The 19,986-nt window shown below is 44.3% G+C and overlaps 1 protein-coding gene across 26 annotated transcripts in view; it reads left to right on the top strand.

Moving 5' to 3' along the window:
- CADPS (calcium dependent secretion activator) overlaps positions 1-19,986 on the top strand; it is a 502,621-nt gene that overhangs the window by 288,926 nt on the left and 193,709 nt on the right. For all 26 annotated transcript variants that reach the window (XR_014823443.1, XR_014823444.1, XR_014823442.1 and 23 more), the window contains exons 7-8: positions 7,141-7,252; positions 14,922-15,061. Coding sequence is in view for 22 of the 26 variants with exons in the window: in XM_021069166.2 (XP_020924825.1) it covers positions 7,141-7,252; positions 14,922-15,061 (252 nt within the window). In the remaining 4 variants the exon portion in view is untranslated. The remainder of the gene's footprint in view (positions 1-7,140; positions 7,253-14,921; positions 15,062-19,986) is intronic.

Below are 19,986 nucleotides of genomic sequence, written 5' to 3'. Positions count from 1 at the left end.
AATGATGGCCTTATGCTGAGCATCACCATGGCAACTAATGACATCATCCCCCAACACCAAACTGCACAAAATCCAATTCTCCAAGGGTCCTTATTTGCCTAAAGTGGATGTGTTCTTGGCTTACACACACATTCATAAGTACCACTCTGTTGTCAAAGGTTTGCAGTGGATGTTTACTGTTATTTTGGGAGGTATATTCCCTTTGTGGCAAATGTTTTTTGTTCATGAGGGGGATGGGGAAATTCTAATGAAAATTACTGTGTGTATTTGATTAGCAACATTTGTTGATAACATATGGTCTAAGGAGGCTTCTGCAAATAAGAGGCTTTAAATAGTAAACAGAGATGTGACTGCGATGAAGCAGATGCTCTCCAAACACACAGTAGAAGGTTGCCTTTCCCATAGATTTCTCTCTCCCTCCACCCAAGCACATCCATCTCCTTTATTTTCTTCCCCAGATCAAAGCGTTCACCTTCAAAGCCATGGCCCTATTGAATAGGTTTGGAGAAGTAATGTACTGTGACTTTAAAAGTCATTTCCACCCCCTCCACCCAATGAATTATCTGCTACTCATGTTTATTATTTGATATTAATACTGATGGGGTGTGACTAAAGGAGGCAGCCAGCTCAAGTGGGTCTGCGAGCAGCATTTGGACACCACGTGTCTGAAATGCTGTGATCCAGCACCTCACGTTTTCTAGGACACCAAGAGTTCTAGCAAGCGCTCCATGAAGAATTGAGAACAGCAAATTGAATCACCATGGGGTGAACTGTCCTTGTAAGTGCATGTTGACAGTTTATCTTTGTGGATGTGCTCTGGTGAGCATACTTCTAATCTGCTAATGAAAATCAAAGCGCTCCCATTAGACTGAGCCGGCAGCAATTTAAGTGTGGGTATAGTGGGGGTTGGCAAACATTTTCAGTAAAGGACCAGAAAGTAAATAATTTAGGCTTGTTGGCCATAAGGTCTCCGCCATGACGTCTCACCTCTACGTTTGAAGCATGAAAAACAGCCTAGGTGATTCGTAAATGGATGAGCATAGTGGTGTCCTAATAAAGCTTTATGTATTGATTGGCATTGAAATTTGAATTCATTTAATTTTCATGTGTCCCAATGTTTCTCTTCTTTTGAATATTTTCAGCCACTTAAATATGTAAAAACTCTTCTTAACTCATCAGCCATACTACGTAGGCAGCTGGTCAACCAGACTTGGCACATAGACCTTTACCAACCCCTGGTCTGTAAGTGTAAAATGAAAAATGTACTTTTTGGGGGGCTTTCTCTGTGCTGGATATTGAGTTGAACACTATACATACAACAGCTTATCTCCTTACTTATCTTTCCTTTGGCCCTCTGGGGGCAGTACTATTCTTATCCCTGGTTACAGATGTGAAAGCCAAGGCTCTGACTTGTTATCATTTCTGGACATGAATTCTCCCTAAGGAGAATATAATACCCACAAGGGAAGCACCAACATCTCATTCACCTTTGGATCCACAGCAGTACATAACAGTGAATTGTACATAACAGACATTCAGAAAGAGTTATCCAAATGCAGGGCAAAGTGAAGGTCTTAGCATTGGAAGTCAGAACTATATCCACTACCACTTGTGCACACAGGTTCATCAGCTGGACTGTTCTCTTTATTCTCCACTCTCTTGCAAAAGTTATTTGATTTAGAATGGACATACATGTCTCAATACATATTCCTTCATATTTGGAGATGCCCATAGGTGACTGCATTTTCTGTAGTCTCTGCTTGCATTGCTTCTGGTTGAAAACTAATGACAGTTGTTTATTTTATAACTCAGTAGCACTTTCCAACATTATACCATTGGCATCCACATCACTTCCAGCCCTTGACCTCTTGAGCTAACCCCTCCTTGACCTTCAAAGACCTATGCCCTGCTCCTCCAAGTGCTGTCCTGGCTGCTGTGTCTCCTGGGTCCCTTCTTCATGCTGCCGGCCAGCATGTACCTTCAGAGAGTTTGGTGTGCTCTGAAAAACATTGAGTCCTTAAGGGGATAAAGTCCTCAGTTTGGCTTAAAGGAGACAATCAAATCTCTGAATATCTCCTATGTCACATCTCTCCACAATCACCTGAATCAGGTGACGCCTGAATCTGTCACATCTTCCTAGTCATTAAACAAATGTTTGTTGTGTGTCAGGTCCTGCACTCAGTATAGGAATTTTTTTTTTAAAATCACACCATACTTCTTGCCCCAAGGTGTTCACCATCTAGAGAACCAGATATACACAGATCTTGTCAAATACACTCTAATACTGTGTTATGAGATATGGAGGGGTAGTAAAGTGCTATATCTAATAAATGGACTTTGGGGTCAGCAGCTCTTAGTTGGAAACCCAGCTCTGAGATAGCCTGAAACCCTGGCCCCATTACTTAATCTTTCCAAATCCTACTTTCTCTATTGATAAAGTGGGGATAATAACAGAATATACCTTGCAGAGCTGTCAGAAGGATTAAATGTGGATATCTATGAAAAGCACTCAGCCCAGGGCCTGGCAGACCATATGCATTTGATAATTGGTGGTTATTTTTAGTGCTTTTGTGAGCCAGCTGTACAGTGTGACTATAGTGGCAGATATGATAAGATCACAGAAGTGAGACACCTCACCCACTGGACTTTTTCTACCTTGTGTTCAGAGAGAAGTTAGTAAACCTTCCCAACTGCCGCTGGCAATAAATACTATCAACCTCTGGTCTTTTCAAATCAAAGTGGAATTTTATTTCAGTCCTGGGAAACTTAAGAAGAGGCATTCATCTTAATAGTCAGTCAGTGCACAGCAAAGGAAAAGAAATGTGCAGAGAAGAATGCAGCAATGAGAAATAGATTCATTTACCAATGTGTGCCCCCTCCCCCCAGCAAGGCTATGGTTCCACCACACACTGATTATGTAATGCTCTGTGTAGTATATTAAACATGTGAAATTAATTCAGGGCAGCCCAAAGTCCTGTCCGTTTTGAAACAGAACTCTTCCTTTGAGTTACAAAGGTAATTGATGTTAACTGGATCCAGACGCAGAGGAGCAAGTTGGTGGCCTGTGGGAGGGAGACAACAGAGTGGCCTGGTCAAGATTTTGGGATGTGGAGTCACATACCATTTGCTCCCTGTGTATGATCCTGGACACATTACCAACATCTCTGAGCCTCGGTTTCCTCGTCAGCAGCTATGGAGATGGTAGTTATAAGCATTTGACAGGATGGGCAAGAAGGCTTTAAAAAATGAATGTATGACCATCTAATATTTTTGAGAGAGGAATTTGTGACCAGCACATAGTAAGCACTAAATAAATAGTAGCTGCTTTTATTATAGTCATGTCTTTCCATGGCTGGAAAAAGACAGAGAGTGGCCATTTTCATGATTTTTTTTTCCCAAAGGGGAGAGAGACAGGGAAGAAAGGTATAGATAATTAGGTACCTATGGGGCTCCTAAAAATAGGAAGCATTGACAAAAAGAAGCTGGGAGTGGTTTCCACAGAGTCCTAGGACTATAGCAAGGAGCAAAGATGGGCAGCCAACCTCCTCAGCATGGCCCATCCTCTGGCCACACTAAGTGTCAGAGTCTCACTCATGACCTTGTGAACCCTGAGACTGCCCAGGCCCCAAGCTCAGACCATTTGTTTTCATGCTCTGTATTACTGTCTTGACATTATTAATTATTTTATCTTTGACCTTATGTCAGTTAAGTGGAGTCTGATAGAATAACGGGCATGTGTTGGGGAAGAGGAACGACTTGGAGAAAGGAAGACACTGTGTTTATCTTTAATGGTACATTGCCCTCCTTTTTGAAGAAGGAGCCCCACATTTTCCTTTTGTACTGGGCCCTGAAAAGAACAAAACCGGTCCTAATTAGACTGGGGACTTTCTCTTTTTGTCCACTCCATTGGGCCAGGTCGCCATTTTGAAATCTGGCAGATACATTGGAATTTAGTAGTGACCTAGCAACTTGAGGTGAGCCAAGTGTCATGGTAGGAAGCCAAAAGCACAGCTGTGGGCCTGGTGGGAAGGAAAAGCAAATCACTGTCCAAATGGACAGGGGTTGCTACAACAGCCTCCAGCGGCTTGAACCCCATCCAGATGATGGGGCCTCAGAGACCTTGCCCTGCCCTGCCCCACCATCAGTGTCGTGTTGAATACCTTTTGAACCAGGCACCCTTGGGTAGCAGCATGGGTACAGACAGACTGGGTTCATGCCCACTGATCCTGTCATAGGGATAAAGTGTGGGGCCCCCAGGGTACCGGGACTCAGGCTTCTTTGTAGCTTAGGTTAGAGCATCTCATTCGAGAACTCTCTTGGTTTCCAGCAGGAATCTTCCTTATCTCCATGATCAAGCATGAGAAATGTCCAAAATGATTAAGAGCACAGTTGACCATAAATAGGAAAGCAGTGATCATATTTTTTGCCATAATTGTCAGCCATTAATAATGCTTGCTGTTGATCATCATGACTTTAACAGCAGCAAGAGCTGTAAAATGGTAATTAAGAAATTTGGATTCTAGCCCCACTTGATCACAATTCACTGGAATAAAATGGCCAAGATCTTGAGCTTCTTCTCAGCTTTCTCACCTATGAAATGGGCACAAAATAAACTGTTTTACCTCATCCCTTGTGTAGTAAGAAGGACAATGTCCACCTTGCTTGCCCAGCAAAGAGTCAAATACTTAGTATGTGCTAAATAAATGTGTGTTGAATGCATAACATAAAATGTAAGTGATCATCACTGTTTCTAGAATACATCTTATATATGTCCCTATTTAGGGAAGGGAAGGTGGCCAAAATTGGGGTTGGGCATGACGCTCTTGTCCTGTTCCAAGCCTGCTGCTATTTACTCTTTATAACTACTCTGTGAAATATGATTTTATAGCTGAGGAAACCAGGGTACAGGGATGTTAATTAACTTGCTCCAAGTCCTACAGTTTTAAGCAACTAATCAAATCTTTAGGCCTTGTTACATCTCCTTTGCCAGGACAAAGAATCTTCTATCCTAGGAACTTGCTGCTGTGGCTGATGATCAAAATGAGGATCTTCCTTCTGTACAGCTAACATTTTGCCAGTGTATTAAAAGTGTCACTTCTTGTTCTGTCTCCTATCCTCTTCACATCCCCTCCTTTCTCCCTTGCACCTTCCTCAGTGGTTCTTGCACACCTGGATCCCCATGAAACTGGGTGTCCCTGATCTCCATTGTTCTGGCGCTCTCGTCAACTCTCCAGAGTCCGCAAGTCTTTGAGTTTAGTTAATGGGATTTATTTGATTGGGTGCAACTATGAGACTAGAGCCAGAAGTCCATCTGACCAAAGAAGAAATACAACCAATCAACACAGAGTAAAATAGTCAAGCCTGCTGGTAATCAAAGAAATGCCTGTGAGAATAACCATGACAAAAATAGGCCAGAAGAAGAAGTGACTAGGGACACACAGAGCGGGCAAGAAGCCATGTGGTTTGCACCCTCCTTCCTAGGTGATAGGAAGACAGTCACCAGGTTGGTGGAAAGCATTTTGGAAATAGGTATCCCAAGCTTTGAAAGTGATCACTGGTGAGCACAGTCTGGCAGCACTGTAGGAGCATTGAAATATTTGTTGATAAATGAGTAAAGACACAATCTCCCAGCTAACTCTCTATTTCCAAAGGAAATAAACAGAGGTGACATTAAACAGTAATGTCCAGCCCCATGTCAATAGCAGGACAATGGCTGAATAAATTATGGTGCATCCCTAAGGTATAATATTATAGTCATTAAAGGTGATATTCAGTGGCTATTTTGCAGCATGAAAATTGGACATTATATATGACAAAATGAAAAAACAACAACAGCTCTATATAAAGTTATATCTATTCCTGTTTCCAAGTTCTGTAAAAGAATATATATTTGCACCAACAAATATTTATTGTCTTCTGCATGCTAAGCACTATACTAAGTACTTGGCATGCAATATAAACAGAACACACAGTCTTACAGAAAACTAGAGGATTTAGCTATTAAACACTCATGCAAGTAAATCAATAATTACAAATCCAGTGATTGTTAAGACACAAAATTAAGCAGTGTGTTCAAGGGAGTTTAACACTGGAACTTAATTTAGACTGGGAGATCAAGGGACATGTTCTCTAGAAAAGCGTTGTTTAAGTTGAGCCCTGAAGCAGTAGCCAGGTGAAAGATAGAGGAGAAGCACTGCCATCAAGGGCCTATACAGGTAATAGCCCTGAGGGGCACAATCGGAAGGCCTGTGACACTTGAGTGGATGAGTGGAAAACCATTCCCAGGGGTTGGGATTGCCCCAGTGCAGTGGAACAGGTGCCATGGAAGGATTTAAGTGGGGGCTTCATGCAATTCAGTTGACACTTTGGGAAGATCACATTGATGTCAGGTATAGAGTATGGAGATGGCTCAGTCAGAATCATAATAAGTGAATGAAAAGGTCACACCTGAGGGCCCATCAGGGCTCATGTCAGCCCAGACCAGTGTTCTACCCAGATGCTGGATAAAAGCCACGCACTTCTCAGGGGAGATCTCCCCTGACTCCCAGAGACCAGTGAATGGGGAAGGGCATTTCTCACATCCCATCCTTCCACCTGTCACTCCTCTTCAGCAGAGCTAAGCTCCATCTATTCCTCTATTCATCATCTCTGTAGATGTCAGTGGTGGTGGGACTTCCCACCTCCCTGCTACTACTGAGTCTCGTGGTAGGGTCAGCTGTTGGCTCCTGCCAAATAAAGCCCCATCTCAAAATCTAGAGCAGAAGTTTCTACGAACTGGGGATTCAAAGCCTACAGGGTGTATTAGTGGTTACCCTGGAATAGTTTGAAGGGTTAGCAAATGCATGGACGAAAGTTCTCACCAACTTGATTTCATGCTAATTCCAAGTGATTTCTTACAGCTCTGTGAAGACCCGTGGCAACTTTCTGAGCATCTGTCTTGCATTTGCCTAGCAAGTTAATTAACACTTTTTGTCACTCTGGCAGCTTGGGAGGGGAGGGGAGGAGAGGGGAATGTGACAGCCAGCAATGCCTCGATGCCTCAGGTTAACCGTGCATTCACCCATCCCAAGAAGGAGGTGGCTGAGCTTAGCATTATCAAGGTGGAGGTCTCCATGCTGACCCTTCTGATTCTGTCCACAGCTGGGGCACCCAGGGTGACTTCTCTACGACCCATGCACTGCCCGCTGTGAAGGTGAAGCTGTTCACAGAGAGCACAGGAGTCCTGGCCTTGGAGGACAAGGAGCTGGGACGGGTAAGCACTGCCCATTACAAGGACTCTCCATCACAAGGAGCTCTGGGGAGCATGTGTTCCTGGGTCCCCAGGGGCAGCAGTGACATTGCTGAAAGGCCCAGTTTCGGGGTTGGATTCCCTGGCTTCACTCTTCATTGACCTGTAACCTTAAGAAAGTCCCCCAGCTGTGGAGCCTCAGTTTCCCCTCTTTAAATCCATGCACATAGCAAAAAATAGGTCAGGATCTCTCAGCACCGGGAGACCCAGACACGCCTGAGAGCAGAAACGTGCAGTACCCTTTCCATCTTGAAGCAAAATTATTAGGTAATTGAACAAACCAACACACATAACAATCTTAAAATCATTATAATGGCATAATGTAAATGAGAAATAAAAGAGAAACAACCAGGTGTTCCCGTTGTGACTTAGTGGGTTAAGGACCCAATACAGTCTCTGTAAGGATTTGGTTTTGACCCCTGACCTGGCTCAGTGGGTTAAGGATTCAGCATGGCCACAAGTCACAGCTGTAGCTCTGATTTGACCCCTGGCCTGAGAAGCTGCAGGTGCCACAGGTGAGGCAGTAAAAAGAAAGAAAGAAAAAAGAAAAAAAAAAGAAAGGAATCAACTGATAATAGTTTCAAAATGTAAAAATTCAAGCATGACTGTACTAGAAGATCTAAGGGAGGAACCTTTACTTGTTCCCAGATGGAGAATCACTGTGCAGGTGGCAAAATCCAAGATCTGCGTATCAGTCATTTATTGCAACAGTAAACCAGTCTTGAAAACAAAGCTTCCTTGATTTTGCTGGAAGCATGCCAAAAACATTTAGAATGTATGTGCCAAAAAAGATTTAGGATCTAGATGCAGTTAATTATCAGCAGTTTTTTGTACCTCCATTCATATCTGGTGGAAATACTAAAAAGTCAGGATGCAGGACGATTCCTCATTGGGAAGGAATAGCTCTCTTGTTGCAGAATGATTACTATCCCTGGGCCCTGCCCATTCGATACCAGCAGAGCCCAATACCAGTTATTTTGTTAAATTTCTGAAACATCTCGAGGGGTTATACCAATCCCTTTGAGTACCACTGAGACAATAAAGATGTTTCTTCTTACATCTCAGCTATGGTCTCTGTAGCTAATGGCCAGTATTTTCTTCTTTTTAAAAAATTTTATTGAAGCATAGTTGATTTACAATATTGTGATAATTTCTGTTGTACAACAAAGTGATTTGGTTATATATGTACACATATCTACTCTTTTTCAAATTCTTTTCCCATATATATTATCACAGAATATTGGGTAGAGTTCCCTGTGCTATCCCGTTGTTTTCTTTTCCTTTTTTTTTTAAGTTTTATTGAAATATAGTTGATTTACAGTGTTGTGATAATTTCTGCTCAAATAGCCAGCATTTTCAGAACATAAGTTGGATCAGTCACATGCTAGTTTAAAATGCTCCCATCATTCCACACTGCTCATAATAAAATCTGAACTCTGTAGTACAGGCCACAAAGAATTGCATGATCTGGCTTCTGGCCACCTCCCCAGCCTTGTTTGCTGTCCCCTTTCCCCTCATCCAGTAGACCTCAGCATCACTGGCCAAATTTTAGTCCCTCAAATAAACCAAATTCTTTCCCATCTTGGGAGGATTTCTTTCCACCTGGACCATTTTCCCCACCACCCAACTCTTCCAAAGGCTATTTCCATCTCTACATACATGCCACCTCCTCCTCGGAGATCCCTTTGCTGACTGCCCATCACCCTTCATTAAACTGCCTAAGCCCCCTGTTCACATCCTCCTCTGAACTGATCACTAATGAGAATGTGCAGAAACGTTGGCTTCTATCTCCCCCAGTGGAAGCCCCACGAGAATAGAAACCTAAAGTATTTTTCCTTTTTAAAAAAATTAAACTCAGCAGTTCCCATCATGGCTAGCAGAAACAAATCTATCATCCATGAGGATGCAGGTTCAATCCCTGGCCTCCCTCAGTGGGTTAAGGATCGGCTGTTGCCGAGAGCTGTGGCAGAAGTAACAGACATGGCTTGGATCCTGCATTGCTGTGGATGTGGCGCAGGCCGGCAGCTACTGTTCTAATTCGACCCTTAGCCTGGGAACCTCCATGTGCCTCAGGTGTGTGTGTGGCCCTAAAAAATAAATAAATAAACTGTAGTTAACTTACAATGTTATATTAGTTTCAGATGTGCATCATAGTGACTCAGTGTTTTTATACTTTATACTCTATTTACAGTTGTTATAAAATATTGGCTAGATTCCTTGTACAATATATCCTTGTATCTTGCTTATTTTACATATGGTGGCTCATATCTCTTAATCTCCTACCTATTTTTTTGCCCCTGCCCCCATGCCTTTTCCTGTGGTAGGAGAAATATGGCCACAAAACAAACTATTTTGTTCACCATCCTATATCTGTGCCCAGAGCCCAGCACATAGACTCTTAATAAATTTCCTTTCTACTAGTTGAATGTGTAATCCCTTCTGAAAGCTATGTGACATTTGTCAAAATACTTAACCTCTCTGAGCCTCTAAGATCTATAGAACAATGATAGAATACCGCAAGGCAAGCACACAGATCTTCACACCTAAGAATCCCAGCAAGAACATATTACCCAGGGTTTCTTTTTCATTCCTTTTTTTTTTGTTTTTGTTTTTGTTTTTTGTTTTTTTACAAAACAAAAGCTGATTTTTATCTATAGAGCTGAGCTGGAATCACAGGCATAGTACATAGACCACAGATAGAAGTAAAACAAAAACTAAACAAAACTAATACAAAAAGAATGTCCCCCACAAAAAAGAAACGAGTTGAAAGAAAAGAAGAGGTTTACCTGTTTTCTTTGGAACATGAAAAGTATTCATTTCTGTCCTTAGGGAAAGAGAGACACAAGTAGTAGGGGAAGGAGCCCACCTCTCCTTTTTCTTCAAACTTCTCTTCTTCCACGAAGACTTGAATGAAAAATTGTGAGTGTTTCAGAGACCTAGGATATTAGTGTTAGAAGAGTCAAGTCAACCTGAGCCCACCCCTGAGTCTCAGGAGCCCCTTGAAATTGTTAGAAATGTTGGGGAGAGGGAGATCAGTGCATTTTTCTGGACTTGCTAATCTAAAGAATTCACCAGATTTTCAAAGCTGTTTCCACCGGGAAAAGTTAAAACCACCAGGCTAATCAAACTCTTTGAATTTATACGTGAGAAAACTGATGGCTGTGGGAGGCAGGAAGCCCCCCACCACCACCCCCCTATAAGTAGGGGCCAGTGCATGTTTACCACCGGCCAGGCCATTGTCCTGAGGACTCCATGTGCAGCCCCTCCCTGGTTCCTCACCAGAGCCCTGTGAGGAAGGGACAGTTGTTATTCCTCCTGTACAGACAGCACACTGGGGTCCAGAGACGGTGAATGATTTGCCAGTAATGATGTCACTCCATCTCTAGGGCTATTTTTATTTACTGTACCACATCATCCCTATGCATAAATAAAACTCTCGGCTCTCCTGTTGTGGTGAAGGCCACGAAAATGCCATGGCTTTCACAGCCATTAATCTCTTAATAAATCATGCTCTCCTCCAGTCTCATTACATAGTTCCCCAGATAACTAGTTTATACTTCCTGCCTAAGAACTTGCCAGCTTGCGGAGGAGCTGGCCTGCCCGGCCCTTGTGCTGGTGGGGCAGGCGCCCTCTGCTGGCAGAACCCCCATAGGCCACAGCTGGGTGACAAAAGCTATCTTTTTTTTAAGTGATTCTTTGCACCCCTTGGGAAAGTGTTTCTCTGCGGTGATTCTTCCCAGGTTCAGCAGGACACAGCCACATTCTAAATTCCAGTGCTATGTTCATTCATGCACATTTTTATTAAACTTTGGGACTAAAAAGTAGCTCCTGCATATTGTAAAAAAATAATTAAAATGGATATACAGTGAATACTAATGATGCCACCACCTAACCCTGGTATTCTTTCCCAAAGAAAAACTTTGTTTTTAATTTATTTTTTATTCTTCCCAAAATATTCTATACATACAAAAATAGCATATGGAAGCATATTTGTATATATCCCTCTTTGAAAAAGAAAGAAAGAACACAGTTGGAAGTTACTATATACACACTGCTCCGCCCCTTGCTTGAAATATCAGAATATTTGGAGATTATTCCATATCATTCCCTCTTGTTTTCATGGCTACATATACTGTGTAGAGGTATTATAATTAATTTAGGTTGTTTCCAGTCTTTGGCTGTGTTAACAATGCTTCTGTGAATATCCTTAAGTTTATTTCTTTGCACACACACACACACGTGTGTGTGTGTGTGTGTGTGTGTGTTTATAGGATAAATTTCAAAAAAATCTTGGATGAAATTTGAATTTTGATAGATACTACAAAATTGTCCCCTAAAGAGTATACACCAGGTTATAATTCTACAAAAGGCACGAAGGAGTGCCTGTTTCCCTAAACTCTTGCCAATGCTGCAATGGTTATCACACTTGTATTCATTGAATATGATTGCAGGGACCACTATGTCCAGTCGTTTGTGCTCTACGCAGAGCACACAGGAGTGATGACAGGCAAAAATCCTTTACCTCACAAGACATACAGGATATAGATATAAAATCAGAAATTACAATGCAGTGTGACAAGTACTCTGCTTGAGAAAACACATAGCAAGTGGATATAATCTAGTCTGAGGGGCAGAGATAACTTCCTGGGGGAATGCAGAGGTAAAGAGATATACAGGCTAAGTGATGGAGGGAATCAACCAGGTAAAGCCGACCCCAGCAGGACCTGCCTGCATGCCCAGGTAACTGAGAGAAGCTGGGGTAGGCTGGCATGCAGCCTACCGCATGGGATGGGTTGTGTTCCCACATCAGCATCACCACATCAAAGCACAGCACACATGGGCCTCAGCTGAGATAGCAAAGTGCTCGATTAGCAGCCTGGAATGTCCAGATGAGGTGTCTGGACTGCTTGGGCTCATGTGCCCCCCTCAGGATCCTAATAATTCAGCACGGCCGACGCAAAGGAGTCACCGGCCCGTCGGGCACATGGTAGGTGGGGATGGAAGTGGAGGAGAATTGCAGTGATCTCATCTCTCCAAATACACTGGAGAGGAGGTCTCCACAGGAAGCAACTATGCAGAGCAGGATGTCTTTGTGGAGGGGCCAGTAAAGACTGGCCATTTGCATCAGGAATGGACACCATATTGCTAGTGGGAAACACTCCTAGGATCCATATGGCAGATCTGATTTTGCCAAACGAATGGGAGCAGAAGGAGGCCCTGGGCCTTACCTGCTGTTGTTCTGGCCTTGATAGGGCTTCTCTTACCAGTTCCTCCCTTTCCTTCCTTCTCGGCATGTCACCCCCCAGCCACACTGGCTCAGGGCAAGAGGTCAGCTTCACTGAGATTAGCAGGCCCCGCTCTCTACCTCACAAAGCCTGGAGTCTCAGGATATGGAACATGGTACAGGGTGACACAGAGGGATGGGTATTATCTTGAAGGATAACACGAGGGGTTTCCACAACCCAGTAGCACCCTGACTTACTCATGTATTTCCAGTGTCCTACAGCATAGCGCAGTGTACTAGTGCCAGTTAAAGGAACGGGCACATTTTATGATAGAATTTTAACCAAATTAACCCTCTCAAAATGAGCCAATGACCAAATAAGAGCTATGATTTGAAGATGATACTGATGTTGCAAGCCTGGCAAGCAACATGGTAATAATGGAGCTGACCCCAGTCAGGCTGGCAGGAGTCCTATTATCCATGGCACGGGATAGAAACAGTTCTGGTGTACTCAGAGTGAAGCATCAGTCCAGACATTATGAAATTTCTTACAAGACAACTTGAACCCCAGATTCTCATCCAGTATCATTGATTCTTACCTTACATGTACATGGTACCTTAAAATATAGCTAATAATAGTACAAACTCACCATTGTTAGCAAACTATTTAAAAACAGTTTTTCAGTCTTTTTAAAACATCTAGGTTTGTGTGTGTTTTATGATATATGAAATAATGTAGTATATTAATACATAGTAAATAGACATCCTGTAAAAGATACATGGATATATATTTGACTCATAGCTGTACATTTATATTGATAGTAGTGATCCATTTACGGGTATTTGGCTAATTGCTTAAAAACGTTTTGTTGAAGTAGGGCATGATCAAAAAAAAAAATAAATATATATATATATATATATATATATATAGCAGCCTCCAGTTTGGAAAATCAGGGTTTCTTGCATTTTAATCACATCATTAGATCTTGAGAATGCTCAGATGCTGGGTTAAGCAAGAATGTACAAATTTTCTTTTATTGGAGAGAGGGAATTTACTGGAAACAAGAGGGTTGGGCCAAGAATCAGAAGGGGTCAAAAATCAATGCAAGCAAAGCCTGTTAAAGAGGAAAGAATTCATTATCCTGCCATGTTTTCCTGCTCTACTCAGAGCCTTGTTCCACAGTCACTCTGGAAGCCATGTGTTTCTACCCTCCAAGTTTGAGCCAAGTTCGCATGACATTGGTGAAGTCTGGAAGGCCCGGGTGCCCACCCCAAGCCTCTGCGCCTCTCCCACCCCCTCGCAGAGGTGAAAGGCGCCTGCTTCCCCTGCACTGGAAGAAAGCAGAGGTTTTGAAAACAGACCCCAAATAGCACACAACAAACCAGGGCACGCTGCCATCCCAGAAGCAGATCATAGTGGGCCCAGCTTTTGTTGTGCCCATATTTAGTTCTTCTTCCCTTCATTTTGGGGATTTTCCAGATACTTCACTCCTTGAATGCGCTTTCCTTCAATCCCATGTGATTCCCGAGGGAGAACTCTTTCATTGCATGGTAAAAAGTAGATTTACTGGAGAAGTGGGTCCCCTTCTGGCTTCACTTACAGCCTCTGTGACGATGATGAAAACTGAGGCAAAAGACCCAAGTCATAGCGCCATCTCTGAAGCACCTGGTAAAAGGCATTCCCTAAGAGCCAAGCCTTCTTGGAGTTGTGTCTGCTTCCTTTTCTCCCAGGACAGAGCTGTGTCCTGGGTGATCAAGTGTCAAGTCCAGGTGAAATCAGATTGAAAGTGGGTCTCTAAGCATGTCCCTTCCCATCTCAAGTCTCACATTCCTCATCACATGCGGTCCCTTCCATCTTCTCCTGCAGCCTTGGAGGGAATGGGAAAAAGCAGACAAGAAGTTTCTCTAATCTAGAAGGACATTTCTTCCTTTTATAATTCAAGGATCTGGCATTGCTGTGAGCTGTGATGTAGTTTGCAGATGTGGCTTGGATCTTGTGTGGTTGTGGCTGTGGCTGTGGCCAGCAGCAGCAGCTCTTATTCCACCCCTAGCCTGGGAACCTCCATATGTCCTAAACAAGAATTTTTAAAAGTATAAAAGCAGGATCACAAGCATCATGATCCTTGATTGTACAGAATTAGCCATGGAGGGAGAGAAGAGAACAAAGAATGCCGTTTCTGTCCTCATGCCAGCTGCTCAGCATGAGCCATGAGCCAGCCGCAGTTGGTAAGTGGAGCCTGGGGTCTGAGTTTGAGGCTCAGGCCTCCACTTTGTTTGCCTGTCTTCCCACTGGCTTTGAAACCTGGATGAGATGCTCAGTTCTCAACAGCCAGGTTTCTCATCTGTGGAAACCTGTCCATAACAGTGTTTCTGTCTTCCAGCTAAGATGTTTGTCCTTTTTCCCTGCAGGTTATTCTTCACCCCACCCCAAACAGCCCCAAACAGTCAGAGTGGCACAAAATGACAGTCTCCAAAAACTGCCCCGATCAAGACCTCAAAATCAAACTTGCTGTCCGAATGGATAAGCCTCAAAACATGAAGCATTCTGGGTAAGTGTTCCTTCTCCGAGTGGTGGTTTCAGACACACCTCCATTCATTTTAAAAATCAAAACTGATCTCCCAAGAACTACATGGAAGAAATTACAAAGAAATACATGAGGGATTATTCAAATACATGTCTTTGATATTTACACTAAGTTCCTCAGTTCTCATGATTACCATATTTGCATTGTTGCTAAACTGTCAGGATAGAGTTATTTCTTTATTCTTTTCTAATGGGATTTCCCGTACAATTCAAAACCTTCCTAGAAGCATGCGGGGGCGATTCTGGCATAGGGAGTTTGACTGGTTTCCCATACCTTCTTAGAAACATCCAGGTCTTTGAGAATCCTACACTCACACCTTCGTCAGCAACCACGTCAGGAGGTGTGAGCAGTTGCCGTAGGCGACCTTCAAACAATCAATTCACATTGAATCAGTTTTAGTGTTTAGCGTAGCATTTAAATTAACTGAGAAGTAGAAAATTTATGATTGTCTTCAGTTCTTTAAGGTTTGAGAGGAGTGGCCAATGAAGTAATTTCAAGTAGGATAAAAAGAATAGGTAGAGAGGACAAGATGGCGGAGGAGTAGGGGGACACGCTCGCCCTCTCCCACAAACACAACAAAAAAAGCACATCTACAGAAGAAATGACTCGCACAGAACAACAACCAATCGCTGGCAGAGGAACCTAAACTCCAATAACGGCAAGAAGTTCGTGACATTATTGGGCAGAACGGGAGAAAAGAGGAGAGTGAGAGAAGGTGAATCCGAGCGGGACGGGCGCTCCCGAAAGGGAACTGCGGAGGAGAAAGGGATCCCGCACCCTGGAAAGTCACCTACCGGGCGAAAGATCAAACGAACCGGAGGAATCTCCAGATGCAGAGAAGAGTGTAGCAGTAAGTCGGAGTACGGAAAAACGATCAAGAACCCAACGGACCATCTGAACTACGGGCACAGTCACCAAAAATTGAGACGCCTGGGTGGGGGCTGGGCACCGAATCCTCGGCTCCAGAGGTTAGTCCCCGGGAAAGGGCCGGGGGACGCCTGGGTGGGGGCTGGGCACCGAGACCTCAGCTCTGAAGGTTGGTCCCCGAGAGGGGGCCGGGGGACGCCTGGGTTGGGGCTGGGCACCGAGACCTCGCCTCCGAAGGTTAGTCCCCAAGAAAGGGCCGGGGGACGCCTGGGGGGGGGGGGGGGCTGGGCACCGAGACCTCGGCTCCAGAGATTAGTCCCCGGGCTAGGGGGGCGGGGAAGAGCGGAAACTGCTTGGGAGGTCTCTAAACCATTTGACGGGCAGAGACTGCCTGGGAGACTAGAAAACAAAGCTGTCGCAGAGGAAGGGAGCAATACTCTAGGGGCGGGGAAGTGGAAAGCCGCCTCAGAGGGAACCTGGGAGAAGAGCCTGGTCTGCGCCCGTGCTGGGGAGGGGAGAGAAGAAGGGGTGGGTCCCCATAGAATACCCCCCACGCCACAGCAAGCTTACAGGCCCGCTAGCTAGCAGAAAGCTGTGCTTCCCAGTGCATTCCCTCCCCCCACCCCCGCCACCCCCTACGCTCTCGCCGAACCTGGGGCTGCCTGCCATCCAGGAGGGCTGGCCTCAACAATTGCCTGAAGCCTACCACCGCAGGGGCTCTCCCTGCACAGGCCTGCTTGCCCTTTGGAGGGGCTACACTTCCACAGAGCAGCACCAAACACCACCAGCCCCCTAGAAAAGGCCTGCAGCCCAGAAAAGCTAGAACAAGCCTAGCCAGGCCGTGAATAGATCCACCTAATTCTCCGACGGTTTTTCTGAGACGGGCTCCCCCGGGGAGGAGCCTCTTGAGTCTCCAAGGGCCTTGCTACACGCCCAAGACCCCAGGGGGTGCTAAGACCTAGTGGACCAGCTGCATAGGACTGCCAGCTCCAGGCAGGACCCCCTGCAGCCCAGAAAAGCTGCAACAAGCCTGGCCGACTTGGGAAAAGATCTCAGACGGTCTTTCTGAGTCGGGCTGTCCCGGGGAGGAGCCTCTTGAGCCTCCAAGGGCCCTGCTACCCGCCCAAGACCCCAGGGGGTGCTGAGACCTAGTGGACCAGCTGCATAGGACTGCCAGCTCCAGGCAGGACCCCCTGCAGCCCAGAAAAGCTGCAACAAGCCTGGCCGAATCGGGAAAAGATCTCAAACGGTCTTTCTGAATCGGGCTGCCCTGGGGAGGAGCCTCTTGAGCCTCCAAGGGCCCTGCTACCCGCCCAAGACCCCAAGGGGTGCTGAGACCTAGTGGACCAGCTGCATAGGACTGCCAGCTCCAGGCAGGACCCCCTGCAGCCCAGAAAAGCTGCAACAAGCCTGGCCGACTTGGGAAAAGATCTCAGACGGTCTTTCTGAGTCGGGCTGTCCTGGGGAGGAGCCTCTTGAGCCTCCAAGGGCCCTGCTACCCGCCCAAGACCCCAGGGGGTGCTGAGACCTAGTGGACCAGCTGCATAGGACTGCCAGCTCCAGGCAGGACCCCCTGCAGCCCAGAAAAGCTGCAACAAGCCTGGCCGACTTGGGAAAAGATCTCAGACGGTCTTTCTGAGTCGGGCTGTTCTGGGGAGGAGCCTCTTGAGTCTCCAAAGGCCCTGCTACCCGCCCAAGACCCCAAGGGGTGCTGAGACCTAGTGGACCAGCTGCATAGGACTGCCAGCTCCAGGCAGGACCCCCTGCAGCCCAGAAAAGCTGCAACAAGCCTGGCGGAATCGGGAAAAGATCTCAGACGGTCTTTCTGAGTCGGGCTGCCCTGGGGAGGAACCTCTTGAGTCTCCAAGGGCCCTGCTACCCGCCCAAGACCCCAGGGGGTGCTGAGAACCAAGTGAAATCTGCTACCATCGTGGGGTGGACCTCCCAGTCCTGTCTGCCCTCAGGAAGTCCTCCTTTGCTTCAAAGAAACACTGTTAGTCCCATCAACACTCCAGAAAAGCCACACTGCCTCAAAAAAAGATTGACCAACAACGACAGCCCTCAGGAAATATTCCAGGGCAGTGACAAGGCAAACACTACCCGATAACGGAGAGTACAACTCCCTCAGGAGAAAGAAGACAACAAGCAAGATGAAGAAGCTGAGAAACCACCCCCAGTCAAACCAACAGGAGAACTCACCTAAAACAGTCAACAATGAAACTGATCTCTGCAGTCTGACAGACCTGGAGTTCAAAAGAGAAATAGTGAAAATACTGAAGGAATTAAGAGAAGATATGAACAGCAATGCAGATACCCTCAGAAAGGAGCTAGAAAATATAAGGAGGAGCCAAGAAAAACTAGAACATTCATTTGCAGAGATGCAAACTGAACTAGGGGCAGTAAAAACCAGAATGAATAATGCAGAAGAACGAATCAGTGATATGGAAGATAGAATAATGGAAATCACTCAATCTGGTCAACAGACAGAAAACCGAATCAAAAAACTGGAAAGCAATATAAGAGACCTATGGGATAATATAAAACGGGCCAATCTATGCATAATAGGAATTCCAGAAGGAGTAGAAAAAGATAAAGGAATGGAAAATATATTTGAAGAAATTATCGCTGGAAACTTCCCAAATCTAAAGGATACTGGATTCAAGATACAAGAAGCACAGAGGGCCCCAAACAAACTGAACCCAAACAGACCCACACCAAGACACATCATAATAAAAATGGCAAAAGTTAGTGATAAAGAGAGGATCCTAAAGGCAGCAAGAGAAAAACAGAATGTTACCTACAAGGGAACCCCCATAAGAATATCAGCTGATTTCTCTACAGAAACACTACAGGCCAGGAGGGAATGGCAAGAGATATTTAAAGTGCTCAAAGGAAAAAATATGCAACCTAGAATACTTTATCCAGCAAGAATATCATTTAAAATAGAAGGGGAAATAAAAATTTTTCCCAACAAACAAAAACTTAAAGAATACAGCAACACAAAACCCAGGTTAAAGGAAATATTGAAAGGGCTTCTCTAAACCAAAAAGAAAGGAAGGAAAGGGAAGAAAAAAGAAAAGAAAAAAAAAAAAAGAAGAAGAAGAAGAAGAGGAAGAACTAGGACTGAGGAAGATACAATCAGAGAGCAGTCACTCAAATAAGCCAGCATACAGATTTAATCATGAACATGCTTCAAACAAAATAAAATTAAAAAGAAAAAAATAAAAGAGTCATCAAAACCATAAAATGTGGGCAAGGGATGTTAGGAGGTAAATAATCCTTTTTGTTTGTATGTATGTCTCTCTTCTTAATTTTAATATAATAATGAAGTGTTTGAACTTACAGGACCATCAGGCTAAAACACACAATTATGGGAAGGGGTTAGCATACTTAAAAAACAGGGCAACCACAAGCCAAAACCAAATATTGCATTTGCAAAAAATGAAAAAAAAAATACACTCAAGCAGATAATAACAGGAGACCATCCAACCAAAAAAAAAAAAAAAAAAAAAAAAAAAAAAAAAAAAAAAAAAAAGAAGAATGGAGAACCATAGAATCAACTGGAACACGAGGATCAAATGGCAATAAATAATCATCTATCAATTATCACCTTAAATGTCAATGGACTGAATGCCCCAATCAAAAGACACAGAATGGCTGAGTGGATAAAACGGCAAAAACCTTCAATATGCTGCCTACAAGAAACTCACCTTAGGACAAAAGATACATATAGATTGAAAGTGAAAGGCTGGGGAAAAGTATTTCATGCCAATAGACATGACAGAAAAGCAGGAGTTGCAACGCTCATATCAGACAAAATAGACTTTAAAACAAAAGACATAAAGAAAGACAAAGAAGGACACTATTTAATGATTAAGGGATCCATCCAAGGAGAGGATGTTACTATCATCAACATATATGCCCCAAACATAGGAGCACCCAGATACATACAACAAATATTAACAGACATAAAGGGAGATATTGATGAGAATACAATCATAGTAGGAGACCTAAATACCCCC

Source organism: Sus scrofa, chromosome 13 (genome assembly GCF_054392235.1).
Source record: "Sus scrofa isolate SSC_HxYL_T2T_F1_AM1 chromosome 13, Sscrofa_HxYL_maternal_Yorkshire_Landrace_v2.0, whole genome shotgun sequence".
NCBI lineage: Eukaryota > Metazoa > Chordata > Mammalia > Artiodactyla > Suidae > Sus > Sus scrofa.
Note: the sequence above shows the minus strand (reverse complement) of the source record. Positions and strands in the feature narration are given on the sequence as shown.